The sequence below is a fragment of the Temnothorax nylanderi genome, unplaced genomic scaffold (genome assembly GCF_030848795.1).
Source record: "Temnothorax nylanderi isolate EJ_2023f unplaced genomic scaffold, tnyl_v1.0 TNYL_tig0443_pilon, whole genome shotgun sequence".
In the NCBI taxonomy this organism is placed as follows: domain Eukaryota; kingdom Metazoa; phylum Arthropoda; class Insecta; order Hymenoptera; family Formicidae; genus Temnothorax; species Temnothorax nylanderi.
In genome coordinates, this window is record NW_027249505.1 from 2668 (window position 1) to 20832 (window position 18165).

Below are 18165 nucleotides of genomic sequence, written 5' to 3' on the forward strand. Positions count from 1 at the left end.
TAAACGCAACTCAAGATGACATCGAAATTTAATTTTAACATGCTAAAGTCTTCCCGATGTCTTCTTCGTGTGTAATTGTATATTCCTTCAAGGTATACTATAATTTTCAAGACATTAGTCTTCGAGTGTTTTTAGAAGAGATGCCCATAACCGATTATAAATACGTTTAATGTTAGACAAATGTTGCTAACAACGAAGAATATAAGAAATAAAATTATCAATTGAGAATACGCCGATAGTAATCTGTTTCGATATAAAGGTCCGTCTACAATGGAAGTAAGCAGTAATAAGTAAGGAGTAGAGTATGGATGGGAGTAGAATATTACTACGTTTCTGTCTACAATGGCAGGAGTAATGACTAGCCAATCAATCGAGCAGATAGTATAAAGAAGTGTAGTAAAAGATCTAGAAAATTGTAATCTCCAGAAATTCTTTAAAGGCTGTTTACAATGGAGGAGTGAAACTGTCGGAGTGGAGAGTAAAATAGCGAAATATGGCGAAATGGGTCATTCCCATTTTCTACTCTTTACTGCCCTACTGCCAGCCCATCAAAGACGTCGAGACAAGGCGCGAAAAATATGTTTGTGCCGATGACTTGTGCCGACGTGATACAGTTTTTATTTATAATTATAATATAAAATGGATGATGAATATTATATGGATGGAGTTGATGGCGTTGGTGGCTTTGAAGAAGATGAAGAAGAATATATTGGAGACGATAAAATTAATCGTCAAAAAGAACTTGTTGCCATTGTCAAAGTTAACCCACCGCTATGGGATAAACGGCAAAAGGCCTATTCTGGCAAGAATTTTAATAAAGAACTTGCATGGGACTCTGTGGCTGAAGTGCTCGGAAATATGTCTGGTAATAATACCTGCGTTGTATCTCTGATATGCTATACCTATCTAGCGAGAATTAAGGTTATCGCACTGGTTGATGTTTGTAGGTTCAGAGGCCGAAAAGGAGTTCTATAAAATACGGCAGAAGTACGGAAAGGAGCGACGTAAAGTGATTACGTCCTTGAAAGGAAAGTCTGGACAGAGTGCGCAACCCACATATGTTCCTACATGGGAATTGTACGAGATGTGTGATAGTTTTTTACGTGCAGTTATCATACCTCGAAAGTATGTTGATTACCTATATCTATACAATATTTAATGTTCAGAGCAATATCACAATTTATATCGTTACTGTTTACAGAACCAGCAGCAATTATACGAAGACTGCATCTTCAAAATCAAATGAGATTAGTCATTTACCTACACAGCGTCAATTGGTTGTGCCACAAATTGTGAAGCCATCTGTAGCTCATAGGATTACAGCTGCACAGACTCCTAGTGCCAAGTGGACATCAGAGTATGCATCCAGCTTGTTTGGTACGTATTGCATTATGTGCTGAATAATATAAAAAATATGCTTTGTCCGCATATATATATATATGGGACGTTCCACGTCAACCGGATCAGTGCTGCGGCCAAAATTTAAAGCGACGAAAAAATACGTATGAGGTCTCAATTTAAAGCTTGAACAAAGAGCTACAAAAAGCCATATGCGCCTTAGCAAAAATCAAGATGGCGACGTCAATATGGCGGCCATAAACTCAAAATTTTTGATCAATCAACCGGCTCAGTGCTGCCGCCAAAATGTTCAGCGACAAATAAATTCGTATAAGGACTTATTTTGAAGCTCGAACTGAAAACTTTTAAAAGCCGTATGCACATTTGCAAAAATCAAGATGCCGGGTCCAAGATGGCCGACTTTTCGTCAAAATTTGATGTCAATGCCTTTAAAAACACCAGATTTGTTTGAAAATGGATCGACAGGGATTTTTAAGGTCACTTATCTCAAATCTGGTGTGATAGGTTGCAATTCACGTAATGGCGATCCAAGATGGCCGACTTATGACTAAAATTTGTATCGATTGCCTCTAAGAACACCGGATCTCGTTGCAAAAGGATTTATGGAGGTTTCTAATATTGGGATTTTCACTCGTGACGTAGCCGTGACGTCACAAGGCCAAGATGGCTGGCCTATTCCTGAAAATTGTACGCAAACATATGATCTGAGGTGGTTTATCGTGCCTTTTAAACGCGTGTGATAAAAATATGTACTTAAATATAAAAGAAATATGTGCATTTGAACAGTGCACCCCTTCCTCAAGGAATTTCATGGAAGGAGAAAATTTTGTTGTGCTTTGGACATTTATTAACATGCGGGATAACCTCTCAAGATGATGACAAATGGCATTTAACTGCATATTGCCTTCAAATGTCAGATGTTAAAGGTGCACCTCACGAAATAAACATAGTGATATTGAAACCAGGAAAATATCATCCGCAAAATGTAGTTGCAAAGCAGGGATGAGTGCAAAATGCAAACACACGGTTGCAGTTTTGCTATATTGTAATCGGTAAGTACATATAAAAGTTATTAATGTATGTTAACAATAACACATGTAGTAGTATGCTGTTTCTAATCAATGTAAACTTTTAGACATGATGTCGATAAATTTGAGAATATTTCCTGCACCGATAAAAAATGCATCTGGAACGTACAACACAGCGCGGCTGTAGATGGGTATAAATCTGCACCTCTGGAAGATCATAAGTGTTTCAATATTTGTGAGAAGAAATCAACTTTTCTCACATGTGTTATTGTTAACATACATTAATAACTTTTATATGTACTTACCGATTACAATATATCAAAACTGCAACCGTGTGTTTGCATTTTGCACTCATCCCTGCTTTGCAAATACATTTTGCGGATGATATTTTCCCTGGTTTCAATATCACTATGTTTATTTCGTGAGGTGCACCTTTAACATCTGACATTTGAAGGCAATATGCAGTTAAATGCCATTTGTCATCATCTTGAGAGGTTATCCCGCATGTTAATAAATGTCCAAAGCACAACAAAATTTTCTCCTTCCATGAAATTCCTTGAGGAAGGGGTGCACTGTTCAAATGCACATATTTCTTTTATATTTAAATACATATTTTTATCACACGCGTTTAAAAGGCACGATAAACCACCTCAGATCATATGTTTGCGTACAATTTTCAGGAATAGGCCAGCCATCTTGGCCTTGTGACGTCACGGCTACGTTACGAGTGAAAATCCCAATATTAGAAACCTCCATAAATTCTTTTGCAACGAGATCCGGTGTTCTTAGAGGCAATCGATACAAATTTTAGTCATAAGTCGGCCATCTTGGATCGCCATTACGTGAATTGCAACCTATCACACCAGATTTGAGATAAGTGACCTTAAAAATCCCTGTCGATCCATTTTTAAACAAATCTGGTGTTTTTTAAGGCTTTTACATCAAATTTTGACGAAAAGTCGGCCATCTTGGATCCGCCATTTTGTGATTTGGAACCTATCACACCAGATTTGAGAGAAGTGACGTTCAAAATCCCTGTCGATAAATTTTCAAACAAATCTGGTGTTTTTAAAGGCATTGACATCAAATTTTGACGAAAAGTCGGCCATCTTGGACCCGGCATCTTGATTTTTGCAAATGTGCATACGGCTTTTAAAAGTTTTCAGTTCGAGCTTCAAAATAAGCCCTTATACGAATTTATTTGTCGCTGAACATTTTGGCGGCAGCACTGAGCCGGTTGATTGATCAAAAATTTTGAGTTTATGGCCGCCATATTAACGTCGCCATCTTGATTTTTGCTAAAGCGCATATGGCTTTTTGTAGCTCTTTGTTCAAGCTTTAAATTGAGACCTCATACGTATTTTTTCGTCGCTTTAAATTTTGGCCGCAGCACTGATCCGGTTGACGTGGAACGTCCCATATATATAACAATAAACCTATCCATTTTTAGGCGATGATACGACATGTGATTCTGATGTTATCTCCGAGTCTCCAAAGATAACATTTCAGCCTCGAAGACAGCAGCAAGTGCAAACACAGTCTCAATCGCAAACGCAACCTCCATCTACTGTTGAAATTAAATTAGCACCAAGGAAGGAAGTAAATACTGCACAGCAGGTCCTGCGGACAATGAGTCAGCCAACAGCAAAGATAGTTCCTCTATCTGATACCTTCAGTAAGAGGAAAAGGCAATCAGAAGATGAGTTTACACAAGAATATGTTAAGCAGTGTGAGGGGTTGAACAATCTGGCTCGAGAGGTTTCGCAGACATTGAAGAATAATCCAGAACCTGTTCCTGTTCATGCAACAGCTCCAGATCCCATCACAGGAGCAATTCATTTGGCACTAACAAAAGTGAAGGATGCTGACAAGTTTGAATGCATGTTGGGTGTGTTGCAATACATCAATGAAAAATATGTAAAGAACAATAAGGCATAACAGCATACACAGACTATTTATCTTATTAATATTTTCTTAACTTTATTTTGGTTGATCTAAAAAAATGATCGATACTTTTATTTCCAAGTTGTGTTATGCAAAGATATATATAAGAATATTTTCTCTTATGTTATGTAAGCTTTTTACCTTTATTAGTACATTACTATAAATATATTATTTTATCATATAAGTATATTTACTTTAAAAGTATATTATTATAAGTAACTATATTTTCTTGCTCTTCTTCGTTATTACCTAAGCCAAATGTTATTACGTTATGAAAGACTGTAATGTGCAAGACAGATGGTGCTAAAGATTTGTGAAAGATAGGAATTAGTTTAATAAAGTACAACATTATATACAAGTCTATAAATGTATATTTACAGGTGTACATCTCTCACACTTAAATTATTCAGTTGTCATTTAATCCAGCAGGTACATTGATACGTGTAGCTCCAAGTGCAGCTTCATATTGCCAAGGTGCCTGAGATTTTCCAATATCCGAGACAAAATAATCTTGCAAGTAATTCCTTAAACCTATAGAGACAGCTCCAGCTCGATTGGCTCCTACTCTACTTATATCCTTAAAGTAGGCTGAATGTTGCTGCCTCCAATGTTCTTCTCTCACAGTATAATTTTCTTCTCGATCAAAATATTGTGCAGGACAGTAGCGTCTTTCATGCACATGTAATCTTTCTTCACCAATCATTATGAAGTTGTGAAGACATATGAGTGCTTTAAATAACATTTCACAATTTTCCACAGACATACAAAGAGGTTTTTGTAGGATCTGCCAGCGTGCCGTAAGGATGCCAAAAGCATTTTCGATTGTTCGACGACAACGAGACAATCTATAATTAAATATACGCATATTTTCTGTCAGACCACCTCTGGTTTTACATGAATATGGTCGCATGAGATAAGTACTTAAGGGAAGTGCTTCATCTCCCACAAACACGTATGGAAAAGGGATGTCTCTCCCAGGGAGTGGTTTGGGAGTGGGCAGATCAACAGTTCCACTCTGTAAATCTTGTGCAAAATCTGTATTTGCCCATATACCACCGTCGCTAATAGAACCTGTGACTCACAATTAATTCGTCAAATAAAGAAGATATTGCAATGCATACACTTTTTAATAGTTATATTTCTATAAACTCACCATACTGGCCAACATCAATCCATGTAAATTTATAACTAGCATCACATGTTGCAAGCAGCACTATGCTGAAAAATTGCTTGTAATTACAAGCACATTACAAGCAATCTTGTTACTGTCCTGAAAGATTTACAACAAAATCGCACTACATAATATAAATGCCATAAACATTTTAAAAACTTTCATAATATTTTATATGCCAAAGACGTTGATATATTAAAAACTTAAATATGTTGATTTGTTACGTGCGTCGTTACTTTTTTTTATTACTTTTCTTTCACTTTAGAAAAGTTTCATGATCAATATCCTGATCTCACAGATAAAGTTTTCGTTTTTTTTTGTTCTTAGATGTCTTAGATGCCTTTTATGTGGGGTCGACAATAGCAGTCTTAAAGTCGTACGTCGTAGAAATTGATCAATTACAATCGATTATTCTTCTGAACTTCAACTGTGATTGGTCAATTTCTACGACGTACGACTTTAAGACTGCTATTGTAGACCCCGCATTAATGCTTATGTTTTTTAAAGTTAAGTATTATCTCACTAGATAAAGTTGGATTTTTTGTTTGGTCTCAGATGTCTTATGTTTTAATATTTACATTTTTTGTCATTAAGTCAAATATGATCTAGATACAATTTATTTTTTTTTTGTTCTTAAATGTTTCAATACAATACTAACGTTTTTTGTATATTATACAAATGTTATCCAAATAACACCACATTCAAAATCGGGGCATAAAGACGTCTTATATGACTTTTGATATAATGTCCAAAAGATATCGTAATGACAATTTATGTTCTGATTTAGGACGTGGTGTTGGTTGGGTATGTTCTTATAATATTAAGACATCTTTATATTTTATGTTAAGAGATTCGTACTTATGACTGTTAAATATGTTGTCATATATTGAAAATATATATACTAATGTATTTTGTTGAAAATACTTCACTTTATTGACAATACTTGTAATGTACCTGTTACATACTTACGAAATGTTATAAAATTAATAAATATAATTTATTAATATAATTTATTAATATCTTCTATTTGTCCACAGAATATCGGCAATTCTATTTCTTTTATCATTACCCGCTTCACAAATGGCATTGTCTTCATTCCGGTTCTCATCCTCATTTTCAGGTTCGTCGTCACTTAAATCGATTTCATCATTACAACGGATACAAAATATTATGCAAAACACAAGCAGCAATAACAACTATTTTCATTTCGTTCATGAGAGACATATTTAAATATTTTAATCTTCTAAATCTACATCTTAGTCTTCCAAATGCTTGCTCAATGACAATTCTCTTTGAACTTAATTTTTTATTGTAAAACTTTTGCCTTTGAGACAAATGCCCATTATCACGGAATGGTGTTAATAAATAAGGGGTTAAAGTGTATGCAGAATCTCCTAAAATATGAGTTCCTTCTGGTATAAGTGTTGGATTTTCTGCAAGTGCCTGACCAATTGGACTTTCTCTCCACATTCGAGCATCATGAGTTGCACCGGGCCATCCAACAAAAATGTCAATAAATTTACATTTTGCATCGCACATCCCTTGTAAAAGAATCGAATGGAATCCTTTTCGATTATAATAACTCATAGCATCATCTCTTGGAGCTGGAATTTCTATATGCATTCCATCAACTGCACATATCACGTCTGGGAAACCATTTGGTCCTCTGAGCTCGTTAAACTCTCGTCTTATATTTTGGAATTCTGCCTGATTTGGCCAGTATAGGTGTTCATTTATCATATTACACAAAGCACCGCATACATCGTAAAATAATTTATGTACAGTACTTGGGCTTAAGTTAAATAGATTACTAACTTCTCGAAAAGAATCTTGATTTCCTAGTAACCACAGAGTTGACAATATTGCTTTTTCCAAAGGTACATTAGGATGACCTCCATCATTATTATTATTATTAGACTCACACAAGAGTAGGACCAACTGCTCTTCTGACAACCTAATATTATTAAATTAATATTAAATTATTAATTAATTAATATTATTTATTATTAAATTATTCAATATTATTAAATTATAAATATATTAATTATATAATATAATAAATATATACATATATAATTTCTATACATTTATTACATATATCTATATACATCATATAATGTATATATATGTTATTAATTGCATTAATAAAATATATTAATAACATATATTAAAAATATATATTAATCATATTTAGTGTTATTATTATCAATATTATTACTATTATTATTAAATTATTATTTTAAAATTATATTATTATAATTTAATTTTAAATTACACAATGTTTCTAACGTATATATACTTACTTCAAAAGAACCTCTCGTGAGACGAAAATGTGACTTAAATGTTTTGTCATGCATTACAGAAATTGTATGAAAATAATTTTCTACTTTCTGCACTTTTATACGTTCCTGCTCCTGCATGTAGACAAAAAATGGATGTAATGTGTGCGTGTATATACATTTAAAATGTCAAATTAATAAATTAAATTAACAAATTAAATAAACAATATTAACATCATCCAATAACAGCAGCTCTTCATCAGAACTATCTTCTGATGATGAGTCAGAATCTGAGCTATTAATGAGATCCATAGCTTGATCAATAATGTTACAGAAAATTAAATCGTCCATTCTAAATCCATCCGCCATTTCTGAAAATTGAAATTTTTAAATAAAATTTGCTTAAAGATATTCAAAAAAAAATTAATATCTTACAATATATACAATTAAAATTAATATATATAACCTCTCTAAATAAAAAACAAATATTTTCAAAATATGATGTGTTTCTGTAAAAAAATTTATTATATTTTATTCAAATAATAATTCATGTTTATTTGACATTTCTTTACTTACACACACACTCCAATTACAATCTTGAGCAGCCAATTCACGCAGGCGCTCGTTCGGCAAATTATATCACGTGACTCGCAGATGAGAAACGCAGTAGATGCGCTAATCGCTGCATAAACGAACGCACCCCAGTGTGATGGTTCCTGCACACAGGATGCGGAAACGCTTGTCGCGCGACAAAAGGAGCGGCCCGGTACTCATGGTAGCCAACCAACGTATCATTTTTCCGGGAACCAGAAGCTTATTGGCTACCGCGTTGCTATACCGCGGAGCCATATTATAAATGCGTGTCCTGCGCACGAAATATACGCGCAAACTATAACGACATTGTTTCGATGTCGTTTCTACGCTTAAGAACTTCTCGACATTGATGACGTCGAAACGATGTCGATTCGATCTCTAAATAATAAACTTTAAGAATATTGAATTATATATAAACTATATGTTATATAATATCTAAAATATTAAAAATTACACAAAACTCTCGATAAACTGCCTATTATACGCAATTTTTTGGTTGCTCGATAAATTCTAAATTTCGACACGAATTTCGAATCGACATGAACGACGTCGAATCGATATTATTTCGATGAATCATTTCTGACTGGGTCATGATAAGAAGAGGAAACAGAATGTTCTACATCATATTTTACTCTTTGTGTTGCGGCAGGAGAGGAAAGAGTGCTACTTTTGTTACATTTAACAGCTCTATTCAGTAATTGCTTTCGATACTGAGGTGTCCAGTCATACATTGATTTCGTTTTTCGCATAATTAATCTCACGTCGATTTCTTAATAAGGATGCGTACACCTTCGACAAATAAATATAACGATAAGTAATTGCATTACAATTATGGCTCGTCTACACAATAGCCGTAAAAGTATGCAGTAAGACGTGAGCAGTAAGCTATTGACCAACCACAGTCGATTATTCTTGAATTGTAAAAATCCCATTAGTCAACAGCTTATTGCTTACGTCTTACTGCATACTGTTGCGGCTATTGTAGATGAGCCATTAAGTTTAGGTTATGTTAGGTTAGCTTTTGTCAACAGACTAATAAACAATAAGATTTCAATATTTACGATATATTGATAACTAGTAAAGAATTTTGTTTCATTACGGCTATATTTTTTTATATTTTAGACTTTCATGGTGTAGTAAAATGCTTAATCTGATGTCGCGTTTTTCATAGGTGAAACGTCGGAATCAAATCCATGAAGGACGCGGCAGCATCTTGGAAGCCAGATCAGGCTATAGTTTTTTTATACCACAATTTATTATTTTGTAAATTACGCAGTAAGGGCCGATTTCACAGTCTCCGATTAACTTGATCCTCCGATTAAACTCACTGTTCGTCTCTTTCTAGGGGGACAGTTAGAAAGAGATGCAGAGTGAGTTTAATCGGAGGATCACATTAATCGGAGACTGTGAAATCGGCTCTAATACTTACATTAATTGTAATATAGGAAGTCAGATGCACGTATATTGCCGACGTGACCGTTGAAACGTGATGACTAGCGAAAACACAGCATTGGCACATGGACACACATGGAGGAGTTAACGGTCGCCCGTCATGCGCATGTGTGATTACGTCACAGCTCTATGTGATCAATCCCAACACGACATATGGGCTGGATTCGGGGAGCGCGCTATTAGCGCTATTTGCTTATTCTATCCTTGTTTTAAACCTGATGAGCGATAAAGATAGAATGATGCAATAGCGCTAATAGTGCGCTCTTCGAATCCAGCCATGCATATATCATTCTCCCACTATTTAACATTGGCCGCATTCAGGAAACACAACTGATGTTGAGTGAGCGGTCAGTGATTCTTTAATATGATTGGTTCTTACCTTTGGTTCTTCTCCGGATCTAAGTGTAAGAACCAATCGTAATGAGCGCTCACTCAACAGTTGTGTTTCCTTAACGCGGCGATTAAGTGAGAAATAAAGACCAAAGAGAAATAAGTGTTCGTGTCGACGCTATTATCAAATGAATAATATATCAACCAATAAAGAAACCTTTTCTTCGCCAGTGAATAAAATAAAAAGGAGTAGTAATAATCGACGCTGACTGGCAATATAGAAATTTTATTATCTCACAACGTTTCGACCGTCACTTTCGGTCCTTATCAAGTGTTCTATCTCTTACAAACAATTCAGTCCTGGCATTGTGCCAACAATCCAAAAGTCAAGAACTAAAATTATATAAAAAAATATATATATAAAAAGAAAAGTATAAAATATAAATTGACAAATTTAAATAACTTACAAGTTTGCGCGTCATATGTAAAAGACGTAGTATGTGTGGGAAAAGCATGTCAGCAGCCCACGGGTGACAAAGGCACACTGATCACGATCGACGTTAAATGTTCTTTATTATTATATCATATGCCCCGGTCAAATTATCCGTGTCTTTCTGTAGGTTGATTGTGTTGTTATTTTGTTTTATGAAAAACATTTCTGCGATCTCGCGTTTTCTAACTTGTTTTTCGCAATGTAATATCTCAGTTTTATGCCAACAATAAGAAAGACCGCATGCGTTCAACCTTAGATGTTATTAAGAATTTCGAGTTTAATTGTGGCAAAATGGATGATAATGCCATTGATCCCAGTAAACATTGGATATTCTATGTATATACATAGAGTGTCTGTAATGTGAAAATAATATCATGTATTTGTCATGTACATACATAGAATATATAGGAATGGATATACATTTATAGGACATACATAGAATATTGTATGGATATATGTGATATGTATATTTATTCGAGATGATAGCTGAAATATACGTAGCACATACGTCTTGTACATTTCATGTATGTACATCGAATGCACATACATGCAACATACATGGATGTATATATATTTATGAATATTCGTAGAATATCGTATAGATATATGTGATATGTATATTCATTCGAGATGATAGCTGAAATATACGTAGCACATACGTCTTGTACATTTCATGTATGTACATCGAATGCACATACATGCAACATACATGGATGTATATATATTTATGAATATTCATAGAATATCGTATAGATATATGTGATATGTATATTCATTCGAGATGATAGCTGAAATATACGTAGCACATACGTCTTGTACATTTCATGTATGTACATCGAATGCACATACATGCAACATACATGGATGTATATATATTTATGAATATTCATAGAATATCGTATAGATATATGTGATATGTATATTCATTCAAGATGATAGCTGGAATATACATAATATATACATTATTCCATCCATGTTTATGCAACAAGTAAATATATGCATGAAAATACTGTTGTTATTAGTGTTTTTCTAAAGGAATAGGGTAGAATCAATCTATTCCATTATTAAAATAACAATATAATTATTTTCTTATCTGATAAAGCTATAGAGAGGTTTATTATCCCTACATGTAATTTTTATTGGTGGCGTAACGGCTATTGAATTATTTAATAAAAAATGTAAAAAATAACTAATGATAAAAAATACATATTTTTTGAAATAATATATACTTTTTATTCAAAATATATTTTAATATTATATTTATACTCTTTACAATTTATATTTTATAATATTTAAAAAATATATATATATTTATATCAAAATTAAATTTGTTTAGAATTTTATTTTTTACGCCGTATTTAAAAAAATTTTTTTAGTAAAATAAAAATTGTAAAATTTTTGAAAATTTACTAGTTTGTCGTTAAGAGTCAAAAACGAGGTCGATTGTTGTCGGCGATGTTGCCCGGTATCGGACAAATCAAAATTAAGCGCACTGATCTTTGATGCCTGCAGAGCCATGACCGTATCATGAACTCTTGGGGGTCGTCTACGAATATCGTCTACCGAAATATGAAAAGCGCCCGACAGCGGCCAAAATATTACAGTGATCAAAATATTACGGATCAGCATATTTGCGACAAAAAAACAAAATCAGCTCAGCGAGTAAATCAATGGCGATTAATGCGCTAATTAGATAAAGCCACACTTTTGTCTCAGCGTGGTACTTGCCTGTGCGCGCTAAACCGCGACGGTCATATGCTTATCGGTCATTGGCTTGCGCATCGTACCTCAATTGCCGCACATGTAGTGGGGTGTCACTACTATCGATCGCGTATCGAAGCAGGATCTACCATCTACCTCGCTCTCTCCGTGTGCTGTGACCTGAGACGGATCTCCTCGTGTACGAGCCAAAAACGTGTGCAGTGTCCCTCAAAAAATAAAGTACGCCGAATCTTCAAAAAAGAAGATATCGTAAGCTGGTAAGATAACTTGCTTTTCTGTGAAACAAACTCTTTAATCGCTCTAGGACTTTGTTTACTGCATTTTCGTGTTTTCGAGTTATGCCGGCAACGTGGCTGCCATTAGTGAATTTGATAATTTTCGGTGACGTTATTGCTGTTAAAAATTATTTCGAGTGACCGGTCTCAAGCGAAATAAGCGACCAAGATCGGTTTGTATAGAATCGGCTAGTATAAAATAAGTGATTGTGCTCGGCCTCTCGGAGATACGGGACCACGTGAAACATAGGCGAGTCGTCGTCTATCGTCTTTTGTCCGCTTGTGTTGTACATTTTCGCCTGTGTGTGTACTTATCTCATGTAAAATTATGTCGTATTATGTGTGTATGTGTCGCGTCTGCGTTTATACATAAGATGAACTATAGATTTTTTACTCTGGTAGTGAATTATTGAACACAGCCTATGTAGATGCGGTTTATTAGTTCGTGTTGTCGCATTGGCAGAAAATTTCACGTTTGTCCTTTTGTTGCGCATGTTACGTTACCGTAGAATATGAATGTGATTGGGAAAACTGTCGCGTCCGTGATTTCGATTTATTGACTTCTCGATTCTTGGAGGTAGTTAGAAATTGGAGCTAGTCGAAATAATCTTGGCATAAAATATTTCCTTATATAATCAAATATTTTATAAAAGTACAATGAAAAGTTTAATGTATAAAAAAAATTAATTTTATTTAAATTTTTTTTTAAATTATTGAATTATTGATTTATATACAATATATTATATGCATATATTGATTATTAATTGATTACGTATATATTAATTGGCTATATTTAATAGATTGCTAATTAATTTATTAGATATTTTAGAAAATAAAAATTTATTGAATATAGTAAATTTTGTTTTAGTTGAATGAGTTTAGAAACTTTTATTAAAGCTAATTATAATCTATAATTTCTTTTTTATAATAATTGTTTTTATAATTTAATTTATAAATATTTCTTGTTAATTTAAATAAAGTATATATTTTTCTTTAATTTAAATAAAATATATATTTTTTTTACAATAATCTAAATAATTTGTTAATTATTTTTTAATTAATTTTAAGAGGACAGAGGATGAGGGTTGATGTGATAAAAAACGAAAGACATTGTAACATTGTTTTGTATTAATGTAAAAAATTTTACTAAATAGTTTAAGATGCCCTGGCTTGTAGTTAAATTTGATTTGGAAAATACTGTTGAAGCTGTACCAAAAAACTGGTATTGCGAAAAAACTTCGACCTGTTATTGGCCACCAGAGTCTTGTAATAGTAGCTATGCCATTGAAGAAAAGATAAAAAATCAACAGACTCCGGATCGTTCATTATGGAAAACATATCCTGCTGTAATCTTGGGGCAATATGGTAAGCTTGATTAATTATATAAGAATATAAAAATACGCAACAAGTCCTTATCTAGTTTTAAACACTTTTTTTGTCTTATTTTTCCTTTTATTAACTTTATCTTAATATTTTGCAGCTTTTTTCTGACTATTTATATTTTTTCTTTTTATTTATTTTTTTAATATATATTTTCTGATGTGCAGACTGCAAGTCCTAAATTAATTAATTATATATTTTTAATATAGCTAAACACTTATTATTACATTTTAATATATGTGATTTTTTTATGCATACTTCATTACATACATAATAACTTCTTAAAAATGTTTTTTGTCGTTAGATAATTTAAAACTCGCCAAGAAAAAAGCTAATAAAGCGAAAACTACTAATGAGCTATCTTCGCATAATGAAGATATTAGAAAAAAACGCATACGAAAAAAGCAAAGAGATAATAAAAATCGAAATAAACGATTCTCAGATACTGATGAAACATCCTTAGATGATGACTCGAATGATGGAAATATTTACCCCGTGACATCTTTTCTAAATTCAGAAAAAACAGTTAATGGTAAATATTATTATCTATGAGTAAAACTCACAATTAAACTGTTGCATATAATATACATACATGGTTTCTTTTAAAATATTGTTGATGACTATATGTGATGGCAACAAATTGTTAATTATTATTAAAAACTATATTTAATAAATAAATTATAATATACCATATTATTTTATTTTTTACAGATGTTATAAAAACAAATTCTGCATCAACTGCAAATTCGGTTGTCGTGAGCGAGGATGCTTTTTCAAAATATCAGTCATTAAATTCAAGTGAGTAAATTATGTTTGTATTATAATGTTATTCTTTTATATTTTATAAATATTTCTATTTACACATATATTTGTGTGAAATGTTAGTAAATTATTGTTGATTCTTAAATTTCAGAATTTTTTGAGGAAGTACTGAAAGAAATAAACTTATTACATCTAAAAGTTAATGACATGTTGGATAGCATCAAAACTATCATTAATACTACAAAAGTAAACACCGAAGCTCTCGTAAATATTGATAGATCAGAAGTTTCGAAAATCGTACATTTGTTTCCAATGACCGAAGAATCATTAATTGAAGTAGAAGAATGGATTAACGCATCAATTGATAATAAAGTAGCATTGGTATGAATAGACTTTTTATCTCAATTTTTATATGAATTTTATTTTATAATAACAACTTAATATGTATTAAATTTAATGTTGATTTCTCTCTATATATAATAGCCTTTATTTAAAAAAAATTTTAGACCAGTGCTCGCTAGACCAATTAGAGTAAATCATCATTAAAATTTTTATATCTTAAATATTTAAATATTAATAAAATTTATATTATTAATATGTATTATATAAGATATATTTCAAAAGTAAACGTTAATCCTTAATAACTTCAAAATATTTTTATGTTGAAATTTCAAATTGCTTTACTTTATAATTTTTTGTCAGAATTCTAATGATAATGTATATAATAGATTACAAGATATTTTAAAATATAATGATAATGTATATAATAGATATACAATCAGATATTTTAAAAGTGAAGTGATGAATTGGTTCGGGAATTGATTGAGAATTTAAAATCAAGAAAAAAATTGATATGAACATAGCTCCGAAAATGTGTTGATTTTGAGATTAAGAGATAACGCCATTTTTATGTTAAAATTTCAAATTACTCTACTTTAGAACTTTTCGTCAAAATTGAAAGAAGGTGGCTTTCACAAATTTTGATAATTTTTACAAGTTTTTAGTTATGTTATAAATTTTAAAAATCATCTTTTTTAATTTTGACAAAAAGTTCTAAAGCAAAGTAATTTGAAATTTCAACATAAAAATGGCGTTATCTCAAAATCAACACATTTCCGGAGCTATGTTCATCAATTTTTTTTTGTTTTTAGATTCTTAATCAATTTCCGAATAATTAATCAATCCATTTTTAAAATACCTTGTATATGTAATCTATTATATACATTATATATATATATATATATATATATATATATATATATGTATATTATAATAATATATTTTTAATAATATTATTAAGACGATTTAGCAGAAAGTATCCCAGCATATTTCATGTAGATACGTTATAATGACATAAACCAAACATTACGTCTACAGAATGAAGTCAGAATTTGCGAATGAGATAGTTGATTTGCTTTTAGTGCTTTCTTACTCTATTATATTGATCATATTTTTTCTATATGATAGACTGAGAAAGCCCTAGGGGAAATCAACTTGCAACTTCCGGCTTCACTCGCTGCTACAACAGAAGTATAGGAATATTTAGAATTAGTCTACGTATATACGGCATTGATTATACGCGAGTTCGGTGGTTCGGCCGTCGAGCTTTAAACGTGGAGGGATCGGAGGGATCGCCTCAGATATCGGTCCAAAAATCTAATTCTGAGCACACTGTTTTAGACTGAAGAGCTGAGTCGTATAGGAGGATCCAACGTAAAGGAGTTGATTAAAAGAATAATGTATAGAATTCTATTAAACGAAGTCGGAATGCTATACTCTTGGGAAGGTGCGAAAAAGAAGAAAGCATTCAAAAATTTAAACATTGCAGCTGTCATTTTAGGTAAAGGTCATAAGTTAATAGATAAAAATAATAAATAATCTTATAAATTAAACATTCTTGTTTTATAAAAATATACATTTTATTAATTTTTTTATGATTTTCAGATGTCGTTCGTAAAAATCCAAAAATTCAAAGCGCCACTGAACTTGAAGCAATAAATCACATAAAAGCTTGGCTCGTCAGAAGTAAGGATCGATACTTTAATGCACAAAAAAAGATTAACCAAGTTCAACCTAACCCACCTGCTAATACTCAGGACGACGAAGATACGTAGTCATTTACATTCATAAAATATGTGCTTTCAACGTACGTAAATTTTATTCTCTTTTGAACAGACTGATAGTCTAGTCTTGACTAAGCATTACTGCTTTTATATGTATTGTTATTACATATAAAATTTACAAACATATTTTTAATTTTTAGTAATTAATATTAAATCTATTATGAGACATTGAACTGAAAAATATAGCTGTTTTTAGTTTGGATAATAAATTTAGTATTAAACGAATGCAGGGAATTAGTTATCATTTATAGTAATTGTGGTTAAAGCTTATAGTATTTTATAGTATATATATGTTCAATATTTCGAATTAAAATGAATGAAAAAAAGAGTTTCAGAGAAAAACGGTGTAGATATATTAAAGAAAAAGTAAAGCAATCTGTAGCAATTATTAACAGTACTTATCAATTTCATGTTCCAAATTTAACGGTTGAAAATAAAAATGATGAAACCAATCGTTACAGCTACTCAAATAATAAAGTTACTCATAATTCTGATACCGAGAACATTGGTTCGAGTTATGTAGACATTGATAATTTGACGTTCGACGAACAACCCACCCATAGTTCTGATAGCATAATTAGAAAAACAAGTTTATGTTCAGATCATGTTGAAAATAGTGAGCAGTTATCTTCCAAACTTGCTAAATGGGCTGTAGAAAACAACATTAGTTTATCTGCACTGAGAGAGTTGCTTACTATTTTGCGCGAAGATCCTTCTTATTGCACCAATAATATACCAGCAGACCCTCGCACTCTTTTAAAAACGCCTAACAAAGCATATGGTACAAAAATGGGATCGGGTTTATTTCACTATTTCGGGATAGCTGAAACATTAAATTCTTTATGCATTGCTCTTAATATAAATGTAACGTCCAGCACAGAGTTTTCTCTTGCAGTTAATATTGATGGGCTACCTTTGAGTAAAAGTTCTGCAAGTTCATTTTGGCCCATTTTGTGTTCCGTCAAATCAATCGAAGCCCTGAAAAATAAAGTTTTCTTAGTAGCTCTTTATCATGGACATGATAAACCAAATTCCAATGATTTTTTACTTGATTTTGTTAATGAATGTGCAAAGTTAACAACAAATGGCATATTAATCAAGACCGTTATATGCAAATTTAAAATTGAAATGTTAATCTGTGATACACCTGCAAAATCATTTGTACTATCACTTAAAAGTCATTCAGGCTACTTTTCCTGCACAAAGTGCAATCAAGAAGGAGAAATGATTAACAATGTTATTTGTTTCGTTGA

The 18165-nt window shown here is 32.1% G+C and overlaps 3 protein-coding genes across 4 annotated transcripts; 2 read left to right on the forward strand and 1 right to left on the reverse strand.

Moving 5' to 3' along the window:
* Positions 1-602: 602 nt before the first annotated feature.
* LOC139782830 (uncharacterized) lies at positions 603-1458 on the forward strand. The gene is made up of 3 exons (XM_071721913.1): positions 603-865; positions 948-1125; positions 1202-1458. Exons 1-3 carry the CDS (start codon positions 640-642, stop codon positions 1398-1400), a joined length of 603 nt encoding a protein of 200 aa, XP_071578014.1. The 5' UTR covers positions 603-639; the 3' UTR covers positions 1401-1458.
* A 3221-nt stretch (positions 1459-4679) lies between these two features.
* LOC139782822 (uncharacterized) lies at positions 4680-5572 on the reverse strand (the record flags this gene model as incomplete). The annotated part of the gene is made up of 2 exons (XM_071721905.1): positions 4680-5402; positions 5485-5572. Coding segments are annotated over 2 exons (753 nt in total), but the record flags the coding sequence as incomplete, so codon positions are not given.
* A 6395-nt stretch (positions 5573-11967) lies between these two features.
* LOC139782819 (uncharacterized) lies at positions 11968-18076 on the forward strand. 2 transcript variants are annotated; one of them, XM_071721900.1, is made up of 7 exons: positions 11972-12629; positions 13802-14012; positions 14332-14559; positions 14739-14825; positions 14941-15170; positions 16470-16629; positions 16734-18076. In XM_071721900.1, exons 2-7 carry the CDS (start codon positions 13808-13810, stop codon positions 16901-16903), a joined length of 1080 nt encoding a protein of 359 aa, XP_071578001.1. In that variant the 5' UTR covers positions 11972-12629; positions 13802-13807; the 3' UTR covers positions 16904-18076. The 2 variants fall into 2 exon arrangements, with proteins under 2 accessions (XP_071578002.1, XP_071578001.1); XM_071721901.1 differs by having other exon boundaries at positions 11968-14012; positions 14470-14559.
* Positions 18077-18165: the final 89 nt, after the last annotated feature.